The sequence below is a fragment of the Platalea leucorodia genome (assembly GCF_965183815.1).
Source record: "Platalea leucorodia genome assembly, chromosome: 4".
NCBI lineage: Eukaryota > Metazoa > Chordata > Aves > Pelecaniformes > Threskiornithidae > Platalea > Platalea leucorodia.
Window position 1 is genome coordinate 105,557,110 of NC_138826.1, and position 26,010 is coordinate 105,583,119.

Here is a 26,010-nt window from a genome sequence, read left to right on the forward strand (position 1 = left end):
CCTCAGATGGCCATTGACAGCAAACAGAGGTCAGAAAGAGGGAAGAGAGAAAAAGTGAGTCAGAGCACCTAAATTAAGCTCCTGGTACCATTATACAAGAGCAGCCTTCTCTCCGTTGACGTCTAAAGGAGTCCTATGATGAAGGAAAAGGATAGCACGATTAGCCATAGCTAAAAATCAGAGATGTCTCAAATGCAAGCCGTGAGTACTGCTCATCATCATCCCACTGCATCGTAGTGCAAGATGCCTTTGTATGGGGTGATAAAACTAGCCTGCCATTGCTACATTTGTAGCGTACTTTGTCCCTTCTGTTGCTGAAAGATACACTATGCCATAAAACACATACAGTTTCTCTTAATCATCTGAAGTGCTTTATTTTTTCTTAATCCCCTGTACTCTTGCCACTTCATACTTGTAATTTGCAACATTTATGAAGGTAGCGATTTTTGGGGAGATCTGTCCCAACCTCAGCTATTCAGCGATCCTTTTCATTCAACTTAAATGCTGCCGCTTGAATGTGTTTGCCTGTCCTCACACCCAGCTCTGTAACACTAATCATTTTACCAAATTCACCCTCTTTGATGCACCTTGTGAAAAATCTAGCAGTAAAGTTAGGACTTTAGGTGCAGTCTTGCAGTGATGAACTGCTTCCTTACAGACAAAAGTATTCAGAAAAAAATGACAGCAAAGTATGAAAATGAAGAAACGCTCTTTCCTCACCCCCCTTTTTTATTGCTGAGCATGTCCTATGGCATGGAGTAGCCCTTTGGCCAGTTGGGCTTAGCTGTGCCCACTCCTGAATTCTCACCTACCCCCTGAGCCGGGGCAGAGCAAGAGGAACAGACAGCCTTGACGCTCCGCAAGCACTGTTCAGCAATAGCCAAAACATGGCTGTGTTATCAGCCCTAGTTTAGCTGCAAATCCAAAACACAGCCCCGTACAGGCTGCTATGAAGAAAGTTAAAGCCATCCTGTCCAGATACTGCACAAAATAAAATTAATTTTGATTTGGAAAACACTGCTTGTTTAGAAAGGGCAGTTAGGAAATACCAAGAATGACCTCGAAGTAGAAAAACTAAGGTGTACTTTCAACTTTGTGGTGTTAGATGAGCACTTCAGTATAGAAATGGTTGTAGTAGCTCTCTGCTTTTCTGCACAGTAAAACTTTTGAGTGCAGTGGACTGGAAGTCATCCAGAAAGATCTACAAATCAGAATTTTGATCCACACCTTTGCACTGGTAACTCCTAATTAGAGGCGGAAGGGTGAAGGACCCACAGCCAGCTCGGCTCCCGCTGCATGGGTCCTGTCAGAGGCAGCGGAGGGGCATTCCCTCCTGGCTCTGCTTCTGGGGAAGAGTCAAAGGTGGGTGGATCACCTGTTCTTTTTTGGCCATGGCTGGAGAAAACAGAGGGGAGAAGCCAGTTTACGAAACAGGAGCATTATAATGCCAGGCTTGGTGCTGAATTCAGCTCACAAAAAAGCATTTCAGATGCGATTTAAATATCCATTTAAATTATCTATTGTTCTACTATATTATTAAAATACCAATTTCTTCTTTCTTAAATCAACTCCAGAATAGAAAACACATGAAATAAGCTTTGTAGGTCAGCTTACCCTACTAAAACTGTTTCTGCTTGTACTTGCACAAAGTATCATTAAATCTCACCTCTGGGTTTACCTGCTGAACGCGCAAGCTTAGCAAGAGCTGCGCAGCGCTGTGGCACTGTCCTTGCCCAGGCAAAACAGCAGCAGGGGAGGAAGGGAACAGTACAGACCTTCGGACTTTTTGCATGCCTTGGCTACAGAGACAGATAAGCCTGACCTTTTCCCCTTGGGTTTCTGCTCCCGTTAATTAGGCAGTTACTGTAAAAACAGAATGATTGGTTATTTATTACACATGGAAAAAAAGGCAGTCTATGCTCATGTCTGTCTGGAAGTTTATCCCTACCCCTTGTGTCCTTCGATTTACACGCCACAGTGCCTGCCCCATGTCGCAGGACAGCTGCATCCATCAGTTGTACGGCTGATCTGGGGGTGGGGGAGAACAGAGGTGCTAAAGGGCCAGGGGGAGGGAAGGCAAATGCAGCATTTTTATACAGTTGAAAGCAACTGAGAACTGGAGAACTGCCAGTGCACAAAACACCCCAAAAATCCTCCCGCTGTAAATGCATGAAGCATAAGCCAAATGAAAAGATGTAACATAGGTATTGGTTGCATTATTTAGGATAATTGAATTTGCTCTTTCAGTGGATCCTGGGGGCTGTCTCAGCCCTTTGCTTGTGTCCTGGTTTCAGCTGGGATAGAGTTAATTTTCTTCCTAGTAGCTGGTCTAGTGCTGTGTTTTGGATTTAGGATGAGAATAATGTTGATAACACACTGATGTTTTAGTTGTTGCTAAGTAGTGCTTACACTAGTCAAGGACTTTTCAGCTTCCCATGCTCTGCCAGGTGCACAAGAAGCTAGGAGAGAGCACAGCCAGGACAGCTGACCCAGACTGGCCAAAGGGCTATGCCATACCATATAGCATCATGCTCAGTATATAAACTGGGGGCAGTTGGCCAGGGAGCAGTGATCGCTGCTCAGGGATGGGCTGGGCATCGGTCAGTGGGCAGTGAGCAGGTGCATCACTTGTTTTTCCTGGGTTTTGTTTCTCTCTCATTTTCCCTTTCATTACGATTTATTATTATTTTATTTCAATTATTAAACTGTTCTTCCCTCAACCCACAAGTTTTCTTACTTTTGCTCTTGGGATGCCCTTCCCTGTCCCCCCAGGGGAGAGTGAGTGAGCGGCTGGGTGGTGCTTGTGCCGACTGGGGCTAAGCCACAACAGCTTGGATGCACTCCATGCAAAGGGACAAGCAGCAGGTTTGGCCTAAACCCGCTTCCATCACAGACAGATAAACAGAAATGCAGAATAGCAGAAACAATCCTGTTCAACAGATACTTTGGAGTGCAGAGATTTACCTCAGCTGAAGCATCCGGAGGAGCCACGTGCCTATTCAGGTGGGAAAGCGAGCTACATCAGAGCTGGGTGACACTCTGACACTACCTCAAGATGTTTCTCAACATTCCTAATTACTCATTTCTTTTAGTATTACCTAAAAAACAAGTAAATTGGAGAATGCAATAGAAAAAAAAGACTATAATCTCTCCCCTTTCTGAACTGACCTAGTCTACAAGCAAACAAATCCCACTGCACGAGGATCCAGGTGGCCAAGCACAGTACAGATGAAGAGTCATGCAGAACTCCAGCTAACAACCTCCTCTGAACCTGCTGTGTCATTTAAAGGCCTCAGAGGGCAATCAGCTGCTGCCGGTGTCCCAGGCGAGATCTTCCAAAAGGTAAGAACCCCTGCACTGAAGTGCACTAAGCCAGTCAGCCCCAGAACATTCACAGAATAATACAGGTTGGCCGGGATCTCTGAAGTCATCCAGTCCAATCCCTGCTTAACCCAGGTCCAGCTGGACAAGGCCCTGAGCAGCCTGCTCCAGTGACATTCTGAGGATCACCAAGGATTGAGATGCTAACAACTCTGGGCAACTTGTTTCAAAGTTTGGCTGCCCTTATGGGGGGGGGGGGAATCCTTGTATCTACTCAATTTCCCATGCTGCAACTCTGTTCATTGCTTCTCATCCTATTACTGTGCTCCCTTGAGAAGAGTCTGCCTCTACCTTCTCTGCACTCTCCCAGCAGCTGCTGTAGACAGCAAGGCATTTCCCCTTAGCCTTCTCCTACGGCTGAAGAAACCCAATGCTCTCCACCTCTCCTATGCGCACCACACATGGTCTGCGCTACTCTGCCCAGAACTGGTTTTTGGCTACACCACCACCAAGGCTCAGAACAAGCACACACCACTGCTCACCTGGCTGCTGGTGCAAATATTTCTCCCCTTCAAACCCATTTCTCCTTTCTCTGCCTCCTCCCCACCCCCCCCATCAGCACCACCAAGGAAAAGGCATAACCTTTGCTCAAGGAAGCCACAACCAACCAAGTAATCTGTTACAACAGCTGATGTAATGTTAATGAAGAACTGGTTTTGGTGTAAAGCCAAGCGTGGGACTATGTAAACCCCTTGGCCGGGCCAGTAACCAGCTGTGGAGCAAGCAGAGAGCGATCCTCACCAGTGAATTGCTTCCTGCGCCTCTGGGCCCTCACGGCTCGCAGGGAAGTCCCCTCTACTCGGACTGCGGGAGTAAGAGGCAGCCCTAAATGCTGCAGAGCCAATTTACAGATTGCTAGGTCCTGATGCACTATTCCTCATGTGCAACGGGGCCACGTGCCAGGGCATCCATCTCATCCAATGTGCTCTATACTAGACATTTTCCACTCTGAGGAGTCCCATTCTCTATATCACTGAGATCTTTGGGGGGGGGGAAATTAGCTGCATAAACTACTCAATCCAGTTTAAATAAACAAAATGCATCTTCACTTTCTACCCACAGGCCTATTTCTGTGAGCAGAGTTTAAAAATCACATCCTGTATCTGTTGACATCAGGTGGTGGGTTTTATTCTTCCTTATATCACTGGAATTAAAGAGGTGTCAGCATATAGGTCTTATGGCCAAGTAACTAAGAGGGAGGTTTCTCTCTGAAAGAGGTGAGGGTTCTTACCTTGCTCCAGGCACGCTACCAAAATCGCTGGCAAGGCAGGAGACCGTACCTGCAATAATTCACTCCTCAGGTAACACTGCAAAAATACTGAGTGAGGATTCTTGTGATATGACCTGGCCATCTGATGTTAACACAGAGCAAAAGAAATGAAGCCTGCTGAACAGTAGGGTTAACAGCAGAAGTCTTTCAGGAACCAGGCATGAACGAGAATATTAAAATTGCATTTTTTATTTTTTTAATAAAAGAATCAAAGAAAGCCATAGCACTTGTTTGGGAAAAAAAACAACCAACCAAACAAAAAAAACCAAAAAAAACACCAACAAAAAAAACCCCAAAACCCCCCCACAAAACATTCCAAAGTGCGAGCTGACAGTAAAACATTGGGCAATTGTAGATTTACAAGCTCATGAAGGAGAGTTATGGTGCAATCTTACGGAGTCACAAGGGGAGCCCCACTAGCATGTGAGACTATCCAGAGACCCGTCTCCAAGAGCTTCTCATTTCAGTTTTGTAATCTGGGTACCACTTGCTTTTATGCAAGGGTAGCTCAAGCTGTTTAGCCACAGAGTAAGTCTAATCAAGTGTTTCCACAGAAAGCTGTTGATGTGAAGAGTCACTGATTCATTTTGAGTGCAAGTCCATAGCTTTTATACAAGCAGAATATTTGTCCAATAAGAAATATTATTTTCAGGTTTACCTATTGCAAATACAAGCTGTAAAAACCAAGAAGCAATTTATGATTCAAGTATTTAGACTCCCAAATGTTATAAGCTGTATTCCCTTCTCTCTGAAGAACTGAGCTAAGAGATAAAGTTCTTACCTGGACAAAATTTGGTCTAATTGTCCTGAACAACCTCCTGCTTCCACACTGCTCCATGAACAAGAACAGAAGAAACTCACTATCAGAGCTGAAACCACTATCCGCCTTTTGAAATGAGGGTGCTAGAAGAGCACAAGCATTCCAGTTAGCTTCTGATCATCACTCTTCTTCAAATACAAAGCATCGATATTACTGCATGCACTGAGAAACTGAGCGGTTGAATGTCAGTGCAGTCAGACTGTGTGAATAAGTAATCACACGATATCTTAGTATTTCTACCAGTTGGTGAACATACTGCATCTATTCCAAACATGTCTTTACTGAGTGGCACACCAAAGCAGCCACACCAAGGGTCTGCGTTCATCATTTCAAGCTTTCTAGACCTCTTGCACTTGATCTGCATGTAAGCAAAGAATGTATTTAGCAGGAAATGACACCACATTTTCATTCCTCACCATTACATTCAATTTCCCTTTTTAAGGATAAACTTGGAAATAATTTGCTAGCAATTATCTCTCTCTCTCTCCATGATTTTGGCAATATAGGTGCAAAATAATTTGTATCTTCAATGCAAAATAATTTGGTAGTTAATTCAAGTTCTCCTGTGTCCAAACACATGGTTGTAATATCATTCTCCTTCTCCATACCATTATTAATAGAGATCTACTCAAACTCCCCAAATTAATATCAGAATGCCATTAAAAAGACTTGATCCCTTAGGTATGGTGTAAAATCATTACGCTTTAGACCATTCTGTTAAGACAAAAGCTTGGGCAGAGCTCCTCCAAAACACTGTTTCCTCTCTACCTCCCCAAAGGAAAGATATAAACTGAGAAACAAAATCAGCACAGGGTTATGTGGATCAGCTTGGAGCAACTTCTCCCCCATTACTCCCTTCTGGACCAGGCATAGCGTAAGAGGCCACTGGTTCTGCAAATTTGTCAGGGGTACGTTTGAAGTGTCTTTTCAAATTGCCTTCCCCGTCCCTCCCCCGGTGCAGTCCTTTTTACCCAGCGTTAACTTTCTGTTAAAGTTTCCATTAAATGGTTTGGTTCCAGTACCCCTAAGTTCAGAGGAAGGATAATCCCGGTGACAGTCCGAAACTCCTGCGACAATGGATTCTCTCTAGGAGCCAACCAGCTGCACCGGCTAGCATTACTTGTTGCCCAGTTCTTCAAGGTGCTTCCTCTTTCGACTACACCATTCTTCCATGGAGTAGGTAAATACACCTTCAAGTTTGTCCTTTTCTGTAAGGACTCCAAAACGTCACAGAAAGCGCCGTGTTTGTCAGAGATTCTAGTTTGTCACAAATCGTTATTTGGCATCAGTTTCTCCAGTTCAAAGGCAAGACAGAATGATGTTTACATTCAAAGCATCACCTATTTACTATGGCAGCAAGGAGGACAAATTGATTATTAGTACAGATGGATAAGCAGTAGCCCAACTGTTCTCCCTGTTTTTTGATAGCTTGTATTTTGAGGAAGACTTAAAAGAGCACAATTCAACCTGAGCTAATACCAAGCTTGCACAGGGGTGGAGGAAGAATCTACTAGAATACACTTAAACTCACAGTGTAAGACAGTGGTCTCTTTGGAAAAGAGAAACCTTTGCATTAAACCAAACTTCTCCCAAGATTTCCAGTATCTGAACCAGTAACAGAGTCCTTTAGAAAGAAACTCAGAAAGCTAAGTAGTAACTAGCTAAGGAACAACTTTTTTTTTCCCACCATGGCAATAATGGCAACCAGCTTTCCCCTGAAAGCTCAACTGAAACACTGTCAATAAGTAACCTGGAAGCAAGGCAGCTACCATCCTCCTCCCACATCCTCTATAATCTTTTACACAAGCTCAACTAGCATGTTCCTGAATGGCAACTTGCGGCGTAAAGATTTTCAAAGACCGTGGAAGCAAACTAAGTGGTACAAGACCAGAGTGGGAACGGAAGACTCCCAGTGACCAGTGTGAACGAACAGGTACCCCACCGCACGCCTCTCGTACAAGGAGACTCCATTAAGAGCACACAAACAAATAGAGAGTGAACCTGGATTTGAGTACTGGGGTAGCTCAGGGTTCATGCTCATTTGGTTAACTGACCTTGCCCGAGTCAACTGGCTTACAAACTGCACCCGTGATTTTAGTAAATATTTACACGTGTTGTATGCAAACATACTGAACCTGAAGAAACTTTACCATGGTGATTTTCAAGTGCAAATATATATAGTCTCCCTTAATTCTGCTCTTATTGTATTAAAAAAAACCAAACCAACAAACAAAACCAACACCACATTCAGTTGTTGCCCCAAAACCCTAGCCTGCACAAATTCTCTAAAAATAGATAAATATCAATCTGAAGGTTCACAAGAAATGAACTACTTAATGAAACGAAACAGAGCTTAAAACAAGCAACACTGAATCTATTCCTCCATTAAAGAGGACCAGAAGTCCCTGCATAGAGAAAGCAGTAAATAAATGTTAGAAGTACTATTAGTTAAGACATCAGACAAAAACATATCAGATTCCTGACTTGCTATTTTTGTCTTCACATAACAACAACTCCATTTGGATATTTGAAATTCAGCCTGCCTCAACATAAAATATTGCTTTCTACTTACAATGCCATATGAATAAAGGAAAGACTTTCAGTCTCAAAACATTTAAATTACTGATGTGTATGGACTGTTGATTGTCACTGGTTTGTTCCAATGATCCATGATTGCTTCAAATTAAGCACAGCTGAAGACTGTTGCAGATGTATCCAAATGTAGGGTTGTTTCAATAACTTAATAGCACTTTGATGTTTGCCTTGCTGAATTCTTCACTGCTGAAGGAGGATCAGTCTCTTCAGTTCACAGCAAAAAATAAAACAAGGCAGTTATGAAGATCATGTAACACAGAGCTCTGAAGCCCACAGTGGAGGCTTACTGCAATATGGTAGTCTGCTTCTGGTCTCTTCAGCACAAGCAGCTGCTGTAGCAGTTGCCCCCTCCTCTTCTTCATCTTCCTTTACCTCCCTGAAGCCTTCTGCCTCTTGGAATGGATTCTCCAAGAGTTTCAGGACATTTCTTACCTAGACAGAAAACATAGCATGGTTGTGAGAATTTAGAAAGTAACATCAAAATGATGTAGAGGAGAACCTCACACCAAATAATTATTGATTATATTGTATTTAATACACAAACTCCAGACAAGCCAAATATGAAATAGATGAGCAGTATGCATATCAAAATAAGCTGAAAACTAAAATCATAACTGGCTGAGTTTGTATCTGTATAGAACTCAAGCAACTGGAAATGCAAGTCTCAAGTACAAGTTCTTATGTCATTTCTCAAAATAAATTATTTTTCCCATATTCTGCATGTAACAATCCACATGCTGAACTCCACAGGTAAAAGCCATAAGTTTTAAAAGATAACACTTAGCGTAGCAAGGAAGAAGTATAAATTAATCCCCAACTGCCTCCCAAGGTGAACACCATTGTGGAGACTGTAAAAGCAGGGGTGAGCATCTTGTCCTGCAATCAGCCTACAGAAGCTGGTGAAGTTCAAATTCAGATTTTCAATTCCTTTCTTTGTTCTGCCGTCATTAAAACCACGGCTCCCTTAAAAATAACACAGACCTTCTGAACAGTGAATTCCCAATCCCCTTAGTGCCTGAGCTGGCAGAACGCATCTCGCCTAGCATAATGCCAGTCATCAACAGCACCACTACACATTCACGCAAACCTAGAGAGATATTAATAGTAACAACATACCTCTGAGAAATCCCCATTTTCAGCTGCTTCTATGGCATTCTGGGCAATATAATTTCTCAAGATGTATTTTGGATTGTTTGAATTCATGACCTTCACACGATCAGTATTCCAGGCATCAGCATCACTAACACTTTCTATTTCTTTTTGCAAACGGACTCTGAAATTAAGCAAGTGAAAGCAAATGGTTTGGTTCAAGAATCACACATAAAAGTTGACCCGTTTCCTTGCCTTGAGATCCTTAGTTTGCAGTTCTTAATAAACATTACATCACCTATATCCTCTCAGTTTATAAAATCCAGCACAACAACAGATTACAAAACACCACTTTATTTAAAAGCAGCATTACAGACCATCAGCAGGTCCTGACGAGGCTTGAGGAGGTGGCACAACTTGCGTATTCTCTGAAAAGTCAGATTGTGACGCTGGTGCATGGTCTGTCCTGCGTTGCTCTGCAAAAACCTTCACATTCAGGACTTGGCTTAAATTCTACACTTGTTTATTGGTTAAAGCTTTTGATGTTCTGATGAAAGTCAAGGGATACAATACAGCTGCGGCAGTCTGATCTACCCATTAGCAGGAACACTTGCTAAAACTCTCGGCCCCACTGGAGAACAAGATCACAGGCAGCCAGGTGAGGAAAGGAGTCCTGACCTAATCCACGCAGCAGAAACAACTAATGCTCTACTAAGGGGTTTTCTTTATAGAAAATCTCCTGCTAGCATTGAGTTTTTAGGATTTTAAGTTATGCCTGTTAGAATAGTCTGGACATTTTTTTTCTGGCCATGACTTCTTTTATAGCTACTCTTTGATTAAGAATACTTCCATTTGCTTTCTCTATTCATACATAGATTTTTCGTTCAGAAAAAAAAAAAATGTAAAAGGATAAAATGCGTAGAGAACAGTCAGTTCTGTAGCTATGGAAAACAATAGCTCACAAATAAAATTAGTCTCTGCTAGAATCAACATCAACATTCTTGAAGCACTTTTAATACTAGGATTTGATGTGAGGTGATTTCTATACCCCTACCCTTCCCCAAAATCTAGTAAACAAAATACATAGATGCCCTTGAACTTGCACAGCAACACAGATACTGATCTTGGAGTAGTTAATATTCCGAGTTGCACACCCCCCACAACCCTCCCAACCTATATACTTTGAGACAGGGTGTCTTTCGTGAGACAGGCACACTGTTCTCAAATAAAATGCCGCACAAATGTAATGCTCTGAATACTGAGAAACCTTACCTGTATTTCTCCAGCCATTCCTTCCAGTGTCTTTTATTTCTGCTGAGTAAATCAGCTGCTGTTAACTGCTGCAGTTTGGAGAATTGCTCAATGCGTTCTAATTCTTTATTTATATTAGCTTTTGTTCCAATTAATGCAAACAGCTGAGGATTAGATTGAGCCAACATTAGCATCATTGACAGTTGTCTGGGAACAAAGAAGAACAAACGCATTAGATATTAAAGTTCAGCTGCCTGTCAAGAACCATCTTAAAGTAGATATGAAAACATTCACAATAACCTATGATTTCACTTGAGAGGTTAAATAACAGTACTTTATAATTAACAGAACAAATTTATAATAAATTATGCTAAGTTTACTGTTCCTTCCCCCTTCTTCAGTGTGTTTAATTCACATTCCTGTGGTACGTCAAGTGCAGACAGTAGATTTTCAGAATTACCAACCGGGTTTAGATGTGCAATTCTCATCAAAACACTCTTGGAACTTTGAAAGGAATTTGGAAGAAGGAATTTCATCTTACTTAGGTATCAAGATAATACAGAATCCATAGGGTTTGTTTGTTGTTTGGGTTTTGGTTGTTTGTTTGTTTGTTTGTTTTCGTGGTCCCCCCCCCCCCCCCCCCCCCAACATTAACACTGTAACAGCATGCAGAATAAGGATCTAACACGTACTAATCTTACCAGTACTAAGAAAAACCCAAATCGTATGGGGAAAGATACCTCATTTAAGTCATACAAAACAACAGTTTGTGTCCTTTTTTTTTTTTTTAGCTAGTCAGTCTAATTCACAGATCAAGAACTGCTTTGTGGTAATAAATTCCTAACAGCATCCAGGCTATTTTGCTGCAAGTTTGACTAGGACTGTATCTTTTTACTGTACAATAGTTTCGTGTTATTTTCAATACCATGCTAGCTAACTTTTGTTTCTCCTGTATTAATAACTGCACTACAGCAAAACATAAACTAAAAACCCCAAAGAATAAGTTCCAGCATATCAAAATAAACTATTTTTTATTTCCTTCCATGAATGCATTTATAAACAAAGGAGAGAAGAAACATTATTCCCTGGCCTCAAAACACACAACTCATTATATCAGATTGTATTTTCCTACTTCTAATAAGCAGAGATAAGTTAGGTGCTTTGATTTTTGAGTTTATATAAAGTACTAGCCAAATCTGATTTACACATCTGACATGCCTAGCTCTACGATATCCAAATGGTGTGATAAAAATCAGTTAAGTACTTTAACACAGTCCTATGCCCCTCCAAAGCTTTACATCCATATAATGATGATTTATAGCTACTCTTCACATTCCTCTAAGCCTGAATGTAATGTTTAAAAAAAAAAAAAAAAATACTGTCTCATCTGTCACTTGAGCTATCTTCATATTGCGTGACATCGGTTTACAATTTCAAAGTAGCTGAAACCTGGAACTTAATTAAATAAGCAGTATCCACCACCTTAATTTAGTTCCCTTTCATTTTAGTGTATCATCACTAGAACTTAAATAATCAGTAATATCTCCAAAATGATAAATGACTACAGCCAACCACCTTGGTATAACACCAAACTTGTCCATACAAGTTCCACACCAGCCCATTTTCTCAACTCCCTGCTTTCTGCGAGTTAACTGTGATATCAACACATAGAAAAAGCTGAAGAATTTTGTAGGTTTGTTACCTTCACGGAATGCTTATTAAATGCAGGGTGGGGAGGAACACAACCCTACCCAAAATATCCCCACTTTAATTTTTCTCCCCCATCTTGGAAGATGCTAGGAGAAAAAAAAAAAAAAAAATCATAAATTCAGGGGTCACACTCATTCCCTGTTTTCCACTGCTCCAAAAAGTGAAAAACTGCTGTAATCACTGTTATAAGCAGCAGTTGAACAAAACTTACTATTTTTTCCATGCTCAGAGCAGCTGGGCTGCAGAACATAACCCATCAAATGGGACATGGGCAGCACCACACAGTTTTCAGAGCCTAAAGTGTGCACTTAGGTTATACTTAGCCGAGAACATGGTGATTATTTGCTGACAGTACATTGGCAGAACACAGTAAATCCATTTCTTCTATAAAATATTTCTATATCACTTCACTATCTGGCACTCTCATTGCCTTAGTCAGCAGGGACAGTGGAGGGGAAAAAAAAAGTACCAAACAAAAGCTCAGACAACTTCAGCCCAAGAGCCAACTGCTGCAAGTCACTGCTGAGCATTCACCAGTCACAAAATACACAAGAATTTGCACTGCTGTAGATCATGATGCTCCTACTTCACTGTGAAATTTCCAAATTTAGTCAAATATTACACAGCATGCCGAGTTCATTACAGTTATGATGAAAATAAAAGCACAGGCCAAAGTATTTAAGTAAAGAAGAGTATTACCTTGGATCCATCTGTGGTTTGAAAGCAACTTTCAGTTCTTCCACAGAAGCACACTGACTTGTAAGCTTTTCTAAGAAATTTTCCAATTTTGAAGGATCGGAGTCTACTGAGAATGAACTCAGCAAGTAGAAGATATTTGTGAAGTCTCCACCTGAAAAAGTGAATTCTGTGAGTAATGCAACTAATAAATCAGCAGGAAAACAAGTCCCATACCTCCTTCCTAACACCACCTGCAGCAGCACGGGTCACCACTGTGAAGAGGCAAATAAACTGCTCCCTCAGTAAGGGTACAACTGTGAGATAGGAGAGCCCTGTATGAGGCAACAACTGCCCCACAGTTCACAAGAAGGTAACTATCTTTCAGCCTTTTCTTCTCTCAGATGACAACGTACTTGCGCAAGGCTGCTTTCTTGCAAGGACGAGACAAAAAACTACATTTTGGTTTAACTGTGAGATACTGATGGGCTATTAAATAATAACATGCCATGTTCCTCACCAACCTGTGAGATGCATCGTTTCAAGGAGTTCAGACACCAGCTTACTATCTTCTTCTAATTCCAGCTGGATTAGGCCTAATTTCTTCCTCATCTTCTGTAAATAATGTTTCTCAAATTCTGCATCATATTCCTCTTCCAGGATGAGTTCGCTTATTTCCAAGGGCAGCTCTGGAACAAGAGCTTCAGCAAGCTTCCCCAGGTTCCACTTGCAAATCTCTGGCTGCTTGTTGTAAGCATAGCGCCCTGTATTATCAGAACCATTGCAAATGTGCTCAGGGTCATATCTACAAACGAAGAAATAGTTAGCATTCTTCTAGTTATCTGGACACCAATACCGTGAGAAGTATTATTTTTTTGTTATTTCAGTGTCCTCTAGGAAACTAACAAATTTGAAAGGGAACACTCCTAAATTCTTTTCCCAAAGTTACCTCATTATATATTTTCCTGCCCTCTAAAACACTGAGAAACCCCACAGGTTACAAGAACAGTCTAACAGTTAGAGATGTTGTGAATACAGTTAAAAAGAAGTTGACAAGAAGAATTACAGGACAACTAGAACTAACTTAATCTACTTTGCCAGAAAGAGGGTTCATAAATCTACTTTAGAGTTAAAATATTAAAGCAATCGTGAACGTCAGGATCGTTCTACATGGCAACTACACATGCACGTTTCAAATAATTATGCTACACTGACCTGTCCATAAATCCAAAAGGGCCGTAGTCAATGGTTAGTCCAACTATGCTCATATTATCGGTATTCAGCACGCCATGGCAAAACCCAACACATTGCCATTCAGCAACCAATCTCGCGGTCCGTTTTGTTATCTAAAAGAGAATTTTTTTTTTTTTTTCTCATTTCTCAACACAATGTATTTCCAATACATTCATGTATTTCCAAGCATTTCCTAGTCTGAACTGATGTTTCTACAGCTCTGATGGAAGCAGATTCTGGCAGTATGCCATACACACAAATATCTTAAGGACAGCTTGCCTCTCTCCTCCTGTTAGTAACTGCCCTGTTTCTCAGTCTCCCATTTCTGTTTGCCTCCTCTTCTTTCCTTCCATGCTTGACTTGCAGGTCGACTGGACAGCTTTAAAATGTACTGGAGACAGAATGCTGAAATAAGGTAAACTGTTTGACACCAGACTTGTGTACTATTCTAGTCATTATACAAATATATTATTTTGCTTACTACTAATTTTAAAGACCCTTTAACTACAGACAGGAGAAAACATAAGCAAAGTCTAAGAAATAACTAACTATATGCAACAAAGCCCAATGTAAAGTTAGTCTTTTGGTTTACTTGGTATGTAGGAGTGATTTACAGGAAGGTAAGTGGTGTACACAAAAAAAAAAATTATTCCCTGCTAACAAGTTTTAGCACTGATAAGCACTTCCCTCAATTTGCTGAGAGTGGAAAAAACCTACAAGGCTAAGTAAAAATATTCCAAGAACGACAATTTTATTTAAATGTAATTCTTCACTGAATGCATGCTTCAACCAGAGTTTTTCTGTTGCTTAACAGAGTTATTGCTGTGGAATCCTTGACTGCAATCACTGCATGTGCCCCATTCTTTAAATAAATAGTGTAATATTTTAAAATAGTTCTAGTTATTTAATCAAATTCGCGCACCTATCAGCTAGAACTAGATATGCCCTATGAAATCGAAAATCCAGGAAGCTAACCTGGCTTTTAAATAAACCTAGGTATTTCTAAATACTTTACTGAAGTGCTGTAAATTAAAAAAAAAATATGTAGCCATTAGCTAAAACTTTTAAATCAAACTATTTCCATAGCTAAAAATCACTCATCTTCCCAAATAGCTATCAATGTACAGAAAATTAAAGCAACTATTCTCTCCAGGCTGCAGTGTAAGTGTATTTTATTAAGGTTTAAAAAACGAACTAGTTAACATAGGAAATAGTTTTATGCCTCTGTCTTCAACCCCCAAATTTCTCCATTTTCCTTCTTCTAAACACGTGCAGTCAGGTAAGGAAGAAAAATTAGAAAAATCTTGCCCTGGGATAATCTGACAGGTAGTAAAAACCACGAATGATGCTTAGAACAGAAGCTTTCGGTTCACCTTGAGATCCCATGCTTCTACTTTTTACAATATTCTCATGTTAGGTACTTTACCCATTTTTCCTGAACGCTGCTTTAGCGGGCAGTCGGCAACCAGCTACATGTGTCCAAAACTGATTACTGGCATGCTATAAACCAGCAAGGGAGATACACTCTGTAGGATGGCTCTGTGCCAGGAAGAGGGTAAAACTTAAAAATAAAAAAAATCCTGGCCACCAAGGTTGGGATGAAAGCACAGCAGCGGTAAGGCGATTCGTGACTGCTTTGTATGTCTTTGTATGAATGCATCACACCCTGGCAGTGTTCTGGTCAAAAAGAAATCCTGCTAATGAGAACACCTGAAAGCAATTAAAGCTTGGGCACCACTCAAAGATGGGTATATTGATTCAAAAGAGACAGCTTTGCACTCACTTTGACCTTTATTCTTTTTGATCACATTTTTCTACTGCTAGTCATACTAGAAAACAAGTAAGGCATTTATATAAATAAGAGCACTATCTCAAGGACATGCTCATTTAAATTTAAACAATACCTACAAATTATTTGAGAAGTACAGATGATGGTGTTTGCTTTCTAGACAGTGCTGTCCAATGCAATCACTTGTACTTTTTTCCTCCATTAGATAAAACACGCTACAGTTGAGCTGACAGCACTTCCCCCACTATTAAAAAAGATGGATGTGTTTGGCAAATTAGGTAAGGGACTGGGGTGCTTTTCAGGTGGAGAAAGGTATGGCAAGCCTCCACTAAGGAGGAGAGAAAACACGAAGAGGCAATGCTAGCACAGGCACGGAGCGCGGACAGGCAGAGGCTGGAGGAGCACAGCAAACAAACAAAAAAATGGAGACGGGGGCACTAAGGAAAGGATGCCAGGATGGGGGGAAGGAAACCAGTAGTAACTGGGCCAGGAAAAGCAGCCAAAAGCAGAAAGAGGCAGGACTGGGCACACATGCACATCCACAAAGATCCCCAAGTCCCATGGCTTTTCTGCCATCAGAAGGTAAACGTGCCATCAACTACAGAGCTGGACATGCATGTAGTGGGTGACGAGCCACAGTTCTCCTCCTCAACTCCAGTCATTCAAACGGAAAAGGCCTGTCCCATGAAGTTAAACTCTTCAGCACCCCGTAGTGGACCCAGCCACAGCTTGCTTTTGAAGAACTAATGCAAGTTTGCACAGGTTGTGTTAAAAGGAAAAAAAAAAAAAAAACCAAACACCACAAAAAAAACCCACAAAAAACCACCACCACCAAAAAAAAACCCCCAAAACCCCACCAAAACTAACCCTCGAAAACCACCCCCCCCAAAAAAAACCAAAAAAAAAACGAAACCAAAACAAAAACAAAACCCAACCCTGCCCAACCCTTCCCCCACCCCCCACCCCCCCAAATTCAAAACACACAATTTAGGGAATGTCAGATTTTAAGCCTGCCTTTTGACCTCTTACTGGTCTGTTATCAACATGCACCATGCTGCAGCCATTCTCTCAATCCCTACCAGGTCATTTCAGCTTTCAAAGCACCACAACTGCTTTTACGTACACTACAAGTGTATTAGACTGTGGTATTTTTTAATTATTTTGCTTACTGGCTAGTTGTAACATTCTTATTTGGGTTGTAACATTATTTGAACTTCAGATGATCCAAATTGGAGCCTTTATTATAGTTCTACAGTAATGTCAAACCGGATCCCTTCTGCAAGGGTAGCATTACTATACACTAATCACTAAAACACAAAGAGAAGCATCTTATTCCCTTACTCCAAATTCTTTCTTTGCTCGCTGAGACAAAGGAATATAGCAATAGAAATTCAATGTCAAGAATAGCAATGCAGTATCAACAGTGAGGCAAAAGGTGTATTCAGGAGATAAAGTGCTGATACCAATTAATTTAGCTATGTTTTACTTCAAAGAGAAATATAGCAATTCTACATTTACTAATGTTATAGTTCCGATTTTTATTATGGCTCTCTAGTAACTGTTAATGTCTAAATTTATACAGTAATTGAAAACAGGTTCAAAATGGGTCTCTGAGAAATCCCCCAGCCTCTGCTCTGGGCCACTGCAGAATGACCTGATACTACACCACAGCTAAGACATATTTATCTCACCTGATCTCACATTCCCAAAGTTGGAGGTTTTGCAACTTCCTCAGGCAAGCCCTCACAGTGCTTGACTGTCTTTAAACATTTCAATTCTAACGGCTGAAGCTGAAGTGATTTGCAGCCAACATTCCTGCTTGTAGTTTGGAAAATGAGAGACAGGAAGTGACTCAACATTCTCAGTATTTTACAAGACGATGCCTTGCAAGTGATGTCTCGATACCGTCAACTCATCATCTGACAGTCAGGGCCAGAACTCCCCCTCGCAGTCTAAGACACTCTCAGCAAATGGAGACAAGTCTTGGGAAGCTCTCCCAGTGCAGAGCAATCATGATTTACTGTTAAAAAGGTTAAACTGCTTTCACTGGTGTGATCAATATCAACATTGCTTTCATCGATAAGCAGTTCTATTAAGAGTCTTTTCTTCAAAGAAAAGAATAGTTCAGGCAATCAGATGATACAAGGTCTTAACAGACTCCAGTCATCTGTGCTTGCAGATTAAGTTTCTAAAGGTGACTGCTATGGATTTATAAAGAGAATCTGATCTTTCTTACCTCTTTGAAGAAAGCAGCATTCCTCTGAATACTGTTGTCTGAATAAGCCTCCTGGATTTCTGGGTAGAAAGTGCCGATCACATAATCAAGCATCTGTATTCGAATATCATTTCGGTTAACGCTGGGACCCTTGCGTCCTGTGTATTCATCAGTAGGTTTAAAAATTTCAAAAGAACCAAATCTGTTTTAAAATAATAAAACCACGTTTTAGTATCATCTGATACTACTAACTTCATTTGATACTACGCATAGTAAAAACATTTACTGTTGTTGCAATAACACCACATCATCTCTTGAGTTTAACACCAATCCTTCAACTGACTGAGAGAAAAGACCTGCAAGATTCCTACGCCGAACCTAGCGAGGGTCAGTGACTCAACGCAAGGAAGTGCATACGTCCTCATGTAACTAAACTGACAGATCAAGACCCTGGCCAGTACTGAAGACCAGCTCGTTAAAGTTTCCTACGACCACTTCTACAGAAAAATTCTTATCCTGACTAAATATACAGGAATAGGACTTCTTTAAAATACAGTATTTAAAAGTACATTTTAAAGTAATAAAGTACATTAGATTTTTCCACACACACATATATATATATATATGTACATGCACACATATACACACATGCACGTACTCCTTATGCATCACCTTCCTCTAATATTCTGCTGCCTTACAAGAAGCAGTACAACTTCCCGAAACTCCTAATGTTTTGTGTTGGAGCAGGAACCTCGTACACTTCTCAGGCAGGGAAAGTACACCCAAACTTTGACAGTACTACATTAGGATAGCTTTGGAATTAAGGGTAGAGCTATAATCCACCACTACTACTGACATCAAAAAAAGCATGTATTCTGTGCAGGCATAAACATGAAAAATCTCTTCTGAGTTCTGCAGAACTTAGTTCTTCTTTCTACCAGGCTAGCATCCTTAGTGTCTATCTGCCTGTGTGCAAAGACACCAGCTCATCCCATCCACTGGACAAGAAGAGCGGCTTCCTGCAGCCCAGCAAAAGAGTTCCAAGCCTCCAGAACAAGAAACACGCAAATGGTGCTGTTACGGAAATACACTGAAAGTGGTATTTTAAAAGACTGCTGTGCTTGGTTTTAAAAGAATAAAAAAACCCAACAAAATAGGCTCCTACCTTATAAATGTAGAAGCTATTCTCAGAACAACGGTACACCTTTCACTTTTTGGATTCCCATCATAAAATATGTCACGGATGACTTTCGAGTCAGATGTCACACATGTTCCAGCCCTTGTTGTTGGTATTCCTAGGTGAAACATAGCCTCGCTGCACAGGAACTCCCGTATGCTCGACCGCAGGACTTTCCGACCATCAGCTTGTCTGCAACAAGAAAACACGGACAGTTTTCAGGCTATAAAGGCAGGAACTCCTGTCTCCCCCTTCACAGTCAGGAAACAAAAGCCTAGAAGTGACGTGCTCTGTCTACAGGCACACAACAAAGTAGTGGCAGATCTGAGAACAAAAGCTGGACCTTCAAACTTCTGTTAAAACTTAATTAGATGGACACAACATGCTTGCAATGAAGACCACACATAACAGAAGAAAATAAACCTTCCAGTTACACATAGCCCTTCTGATCATTAAACTCTGTTGTTTTCATTGACGTAACAGTCTTGCAAAAAATTAAAAAGTTTTGGACACATATAGCCATTTTATTATAGAAAAGTCACTGATTTGCTCTTAATGAAATGGCTACTGTTATGCCTCCTGAAAACTAGTATTATTTTGGATCTTTCCAAGTAAGTAATCTAGAAATGGGGTGTTAAATACGAGCACGTGTGGCAGCTGCATTAAAAAAACCTGAACAGGCAGCAAATAGCGAACTAGCTTATTTAATAGAAATCAAGTAAATGGCACAGGCGCAGGTGGTTCTCAGCCCATGCTCCCAGCACTTCAGAAGCCACAGGCCAGCAAAAGAGCTGCCCAGGGCAGACCAACAACACTACCAGTGTATCTGGGATCTTCACTGTGATTTCCTTCACCTTCACAGACCTGGAGAAGGCCTTCAGAGCACCATGTGCGTGAAACTGAGGTGTTACTGAGCCTGTGCACAGCTGGAACGGAAAATACAGGAAATGCAAGTGGGAAAAATGACCTGAAAGATTTAAAGCCGTGCAGGCTAAACTGACTAATGAGGATATCGGTCAGTATGCCACTTTTGGGGGTTTTCCACCATTCCCCCCCACAGCCAGGAAGGACGGGAGGAAAGGCACTGCTGGCAGTGGCAGGAGGACCGGCAGCACAAACCAACCAAACACCCGCATTTTAAATACCATTTGCGTGGGCCATAGGACAACATGGCAGCAAGCAGTCAGGTGGCTATTCCACACTGCTGTCCCCACTTTCATCACGGTCTGCGTCCTCTTAAAGGGGGAAAAACCTCACAAGAGGATAACCAGGGACAGAAGCAACGCAACACCTGAAGGAGATGCAATTACAGCCTTTGTTTTCCAGCGGAAAATTTTGCCACTTTCTGCTTTGGCATTTAAGCATTACAGTTGCTGCAGCGAAGATAAAAAAACAAAACCAAAACAAAACACGAGGGCTTAAGATACGACCTTCGCCTCGGGGAATGATCCTCAGCACAAATCCGGCTGGGAAGGCGCCTGGCTAATGCAGCCAGCAGGCGGGGAGGCCGGTCCCCGTACCCGGCCTCCCCCGCAGAGCGGGCTCGCCAGGCGGGGGGACACCGCTCCTCCAAAACCGAGCTCCACCGGGCCATTCCGCCACCGTCCCCCCCCTGCTCCCCCCCGGGCCGGGCCGGGCCGGGCCGCCCCGCGGGGCCTTACCGGGAGAAGGGGGTGAGGCCGGCGCCCTTCAGCTGGATCTCCCAGCGCTCGCCCCGCGGGCCCAGCACCTCGCCCAGGTACATGGCGGCGCCGTCGCCCAGCTGCCCGGCGAAGCTGCCGAACTGGTGGCCGCAGTAGCAGTGCGCCGCCGGCTCCGAGCCGGCCAGCAGCCGGTTGCCGCTGAAGTACTGCGCCGCCTCGGCCTCCGTCGCCTCCCGGTCGGCCGCGGGCGCCTCCAGCCCCAGCAGCGCCAGCGCCGGCAGCGACATGGCCACCAGCCGCGGGTTCTGCAGCGGGCTGGGCCGCACCCGGCAGAAGCAGGCGCCGGGCACGGCCCGCGGCCCGCCGTCCTCCGAGGCGTCCACCGGCAGCGAGCGCAGCGCCAGGTTGTCGAAGCGCAGCGCGCCCAGCCAGCCCCCGCCGCCCGCCTGCGCGCCGCCCTCGGGGCCGCCCGGCCGCGCCGGGAGAGCGGCGGGCTGCTGCATGGCGGCACCCAGGGAGCCGCGCCGGCCCGGGCAGCCCGGGCCCGCCGCCGCCGGCAGCAGCAGCAGCCGCAAGCGACGAGCGCTACGCAGCGCGGCGGCCATCCGCCTGCCGGCGGGGCGGGGCGGGACAACGGCGCCGGGGAGCCCCGCCCACGGCCGGCGAGGGCCGGGAGGGAGCGGAGCGGAGCGGGCCCCGGCAGCGGGAGCGGGGGGGGCGGTATAAACGCTGGCCCCGCGGCGCGCCCGCCTCAGCCCGCCCGGAGGCCGGAGGCGTCGTGAGGGGCAGCCGGCTGGAGCCGCCACCAGGTCGCGGGGAAGGGGGGGGCGTGGGGGGCGCGGGGGGGCGCGCTGCCGGTGCCGCGTCTGTCTGTCTGTCAGTCAGTCAGTCCGTCCGTCCGTCCGTCCGTCCGTCCGTTCGTCTGTCAGTGGGAGGTCCGTTTGCCTCAGCTGCGCCTCGGGCGCCGGGTCTGAAGAGGGAGAGCCCCGGGGGGCGGCAGGCGTGGGCTTGCCCGCGGCTGCCCCGGCTCAGCGCCCGCCTGGGCTGGCCGGCGTTAGGATGTCCTGGCTAACGAGGGGAGGGAAATCAAAGGAGAAGGAGGAGCCGGAGAGCTCCCTGGGCCAGGAGGAGAGGGGTCTGCTGGTACAGGCCATGCTGGAGCACGGGGGAGACCCCTGGGACTACAAGGTCGTCGGGCAGGACCCCACTCTGAAAGCTGTGGAGAGGCTCTGGCTGAACTACGTGTCCGTCTACCATCCCAAGGGGGAGAAGAAGTGCTCGGCCCTGCAGTGGCTGTTGTTCGACCTGGCCCGGGTCTTGCAGGCGGCGGTGGAGGAGAAGGAGCAGTGTATCCAGAACCTGCAGAACAATCTGCAGGTGGCCCGCAACGAAATCCTGGCGCTGCGGTGCGACAGCTCGCTGCTGAGCGAGCAGGCCGAGCAGCTGCGCAAGCTGAGGGACGAGCTGAGGGCCGAGGCGGCCGAGAACGCCCGGCTGAGAAGGAAGGTGCAGTGCTTGGGCACCCTGCTGTCGCTGGGGAAGGGTTTGGATCGGAGGAAGGTGGCGGCTCTCAGCAAGGCAGACTGGGACCCGGCGGTGTGGGATGGGCACGGCTGGAGCTTGGAGGCGCAGGAAGAGCCGTCGGTGCCAGGGGTGGGTGCCGCGGGTGCCAGGAAAGTAAAGCCGATGGAGGGAGAGAGAGGCCAGGGAGCGGGGGATACGTCCAGGAAAGAGAAGGTTTGGAGGAAACAGAAGGAGGGATGGCCCATGTGGGTAAACCGAATTTGGACCTTGGAGCAGTGCGCTGCCTTCACGCACGAGGCGGCGAAGCGGGTGGTGACCGCCATCGGGCTGCCGTGGCCCAAGGTAGGGGCAATTATCAGAGCCCTGCCTGCCGATGAGGTGCTGGGGGGGGAGATCTTACGGCTGGTGATCAGAAACTTGGGAGAGTACGAGCCTCTCAAAGATAACATGGAGGGGTCGCCTTGGAGAGATGTCCAGGAGGCCTCAGCCTACGTGTGTGGGAATGTCTTACTCCGGGCGTTAAAGCAAAGGGAGAAACCGGTGACCCCTGACTTTGACATCTTTGGGGTGACCGTGGAGCAGGGGGATGTGGGGGTGCTGGCCTGCCGTGCTCCCGAGCTGCACAAGGGGTTTTTCATCAGCCTGGGGTCTACTTTGATCGGCCGCCCCCTCGGTGAATGCATGGCTACCTTGGAGAACATGGGGACTCTGATGGGAGCCGAGGGGAAAGGGATGGCAAAGAAGGACAGGACGGGGGCAAAGGGGAGGAAATACATTCCTAGAGGGACAATTTGGAGATATTTAATAAACCAGGGGGTGAATGAAGGAGAGCTAGATAGTCAGCCCACAGGAGTTTTACTTGCCAAAATGAAGAAAATCCTTCAGGAAAAGGGGATGAAGCAAGAGGAGATCTGGGAAAAACTGAAGCAGATGAATCTTTCAGCTCCTCCCCCTATCCCAAAGAGAAAGCTATACCCACCCTTAGGGGACCTTAAAGATTAGGAGTCCCAGCCCCTGGTGTCAGTGGGATTAACCTCCACCACACTGACCTGGCGTGCAGGGGGAAGGGGCTGCATGGAGGTACGATGTCTGTTGGGGGGGGGGAAGTTACTTTTTTAATTGCTATGGGATCAGAGACGACATTATGAGATTATCAGGGTCTTCCATTCCTGGCTAAATCTGTCCAGATATTGGGAGTGGGAAGGGGAAAAAGGAGGAAAAGAGGGGAAAAGAGGTAGAAGCCCAGTTGTGGGTAGGGGAAGATAAACTGGATGGGTGGATAATTCTTGGGGGGGGGGAGGGGGGGGGGGCAAACATTTTAGGAATGAATTTCCTGTCCCAGTTCAAGGTAGATCTGTCCAAGGGGAAACTGTATTGTGCTGCTGCCTCAGAAAGTGAAGTGATCGCAGGAGTCCCCAAGTCAGTGAAGTGTTGGTCTAAAAGTAAAATAGAAACAGGGGTAGTAAATGAAGAGTATGAGGTGATTCCTGCTGGAGAGCCCCTCTTGTCGTCCCAGTACCCATATGGTACCAAAGCACAGAAGGGTCACGAGGAGGCTTGGGGCATGCAACAAAGGCTGAAAAGACTGGGATTTAAAATTGCTATTTTTACAATCTCTGTGGAAATCCAGGGGTGTGGATTATGTAGATGGTGGAAACCCCTTGCAATGAACTGTAAATCTGTGTTGGGTTATGCCTTTGACCCCCGGCAGCGGGCACCATTTGAACAGTGGCAAATTGATTACGTGGACCCCTTCAAGTGGTTGAAGGAGGGTTGGTATCGGTTTCTATTTGTTGGCATTGACAGAACAGCAAGATGGACAGAGGCAATGGCAGCATGTGAAGCTACTGCTAACACCATGGTTTGGTGTTCTCCATGAAGTATTGAAGGGACGTGGTCCTCCAGTCTTAACTGATTCAGATAAAGGAAACCACTTGGCAGATGCACCAGTCCAGAAGTTCCTGGGAGGGGTAGGGGTGCATCAGTTAACTCACATTTCCTACCATCCACCGTCCTCCAGGGTAGTGGAGAAAGCTCACAGGTCCATCAAGGTGAGGCAGAAGTTAATTGCTGAAGAAAGAGGACTGAGCTGGGACAAAGCACTTCTGTTTGTGTGCTGGGCCATGGGAACAAAGAGCTCACCAGGTACCGCTGCAGCCCTTACGAGCTGGTCTGTGGCCCTGCCCCACAGCCGGACATCCTCTGGGGCGATGCCAGTACACAGCCATGCACCCCCGATACTGATTCGACCCTGGAGCAGGGTTCAGTCAGCAGAGAGCACAGGCCCGTGCTGCTCTCTGGAGTCGCACAGCTCAGGAGCAGCATGCCAGTATAAAGCAACATGAAAATAACCCCCACTGGGAAATGTGGGCCCATCCACACCCCAGGTACGAAGGGGAAGGCCCAGAGAAAATTTAGGGGTGACTGTGGCTTGTGGGTTGGGAAACACAGGACTAATTGGAAACAAAGAAGGGGGGTTCATGGGTAGATGGGGCCCACTGCTGGCAAATCAAAGAGACTGTTTCTAACTAACGTGTAAGTAAGATTGGTTTTCAGGATCAAATGTGGCTGTGGGATCGATCACAGGTGTGGACCACAGAGAGCCTCACTGACAACCATCTTCTTCGAGGTGCTCATCGTTGTGTTAAGACAGCATCAGGAATATTGTTCCTATGTATAAGCATCGCAGGCCCTGTCCAGTGTGTTCTGCTGGCTTCGAGGTGTAACAGCGATGGTTTGGATGTGGAACATCACTGCTGTTAATAATTTTATTTCCTTCAGGAAAGATGTCAAAGGAATTTTAATACGAGACCTGGAGGCAATGGGGGATGACCTCAGATGTTTGGTTTCCCAGTAATAAGCATTTGTTAATAGTCCTTCCAGAATTAACTGACTTCACCTGCAAGAGAGCATGGACTGGACAAAAAGATGGAACTAATAAAATAGGTATTCATCTCGGATCCCAATGTGGGACAGCAGCAGAAGTTGCATGGGATATGAATGGTACCTTTGCAACCAGTGTAATAATAGGGGAATGCAGTTATGTCACCTGATGTGCTCTTAATTGTTCAGATGGTGCAGATTTAGTTTTGGCCACTAAGCATATCCAAAACTAAAATCACACTATCCACAAGTATCCACAAACCCTGTAGGACAGTATCCATATGAATCCTGGCAGATGGGGAAAGAGATGGGGAATTGATATGTGAGGCATGAACTATTCTAGAATACACCCAGAGCGTGACCCGTATGTACACGGGTTGTGCCTCTCACGATTGCAAAGTCTCCATCCTTGGAGATACTCAAAAGCTGTCCGGGGACAGTCCTGGGCAACCGGCTCTAGGTGACCCTGCTTGAGCAGGGGGTTGGACCAGTGATCTCAGGAGGTCCCTTCCAGCCTCATTCTGCGATTCATTCTGTGAGTCCATACTAGTTCTGTACAGTCCGTTGTGGACCACAGGAGGCTATTGTCACACGTCAGCGGAGCAAGTCGGCGTGGGACCGCCGGTGGTGTTCGGTAACAGTGCAGGCTGTCTATGCGTCACCTCACCTGTAATGGGAAAGCGGGAGGATAACATGACCTCTGTGGCTCCAGGAGAAGACCAAAGATGTGGTGTTGCATCCGTTGGTGGTGTACA

The 26,010-nt window shown here is 44.8% G+C and overlaps 1 protein-coding gene across 1 annotated transcript; it reads right to left on the bottom strand.

Moving 5' to 3' along the window:
• Positions 1-4,191: 4,191 nt before the first annotated feature.
• Positions 4,192-21,453, bottom strand: SELENOO (selenoprotein O; the record flags this gene model as incomplete). The annotated part of the gene is made up of 9 exons (XM_082309043.1): positions 4,192-8,498; positions 9,183-9,339; positions 10,428-10,613; positions 12,816-12,966; positions 13,316-13,596; positions 14,007-14,137; positions 18,050-18,230; positions 19,194-19,397; positions 20,867-21,453. The coding sequence occupies 9 exons, from the start codon at positions 21,451-21,453 to the stop codon at positions 8,313-8,315; spliced, it is 2,064 nt and encodes a 687-aa protein (XP_082165169.1). The 3' UTR covers positions 4,192-8,312.
• Positions 21,454-26,010: the final 4,557 nt, after the last annotated feature.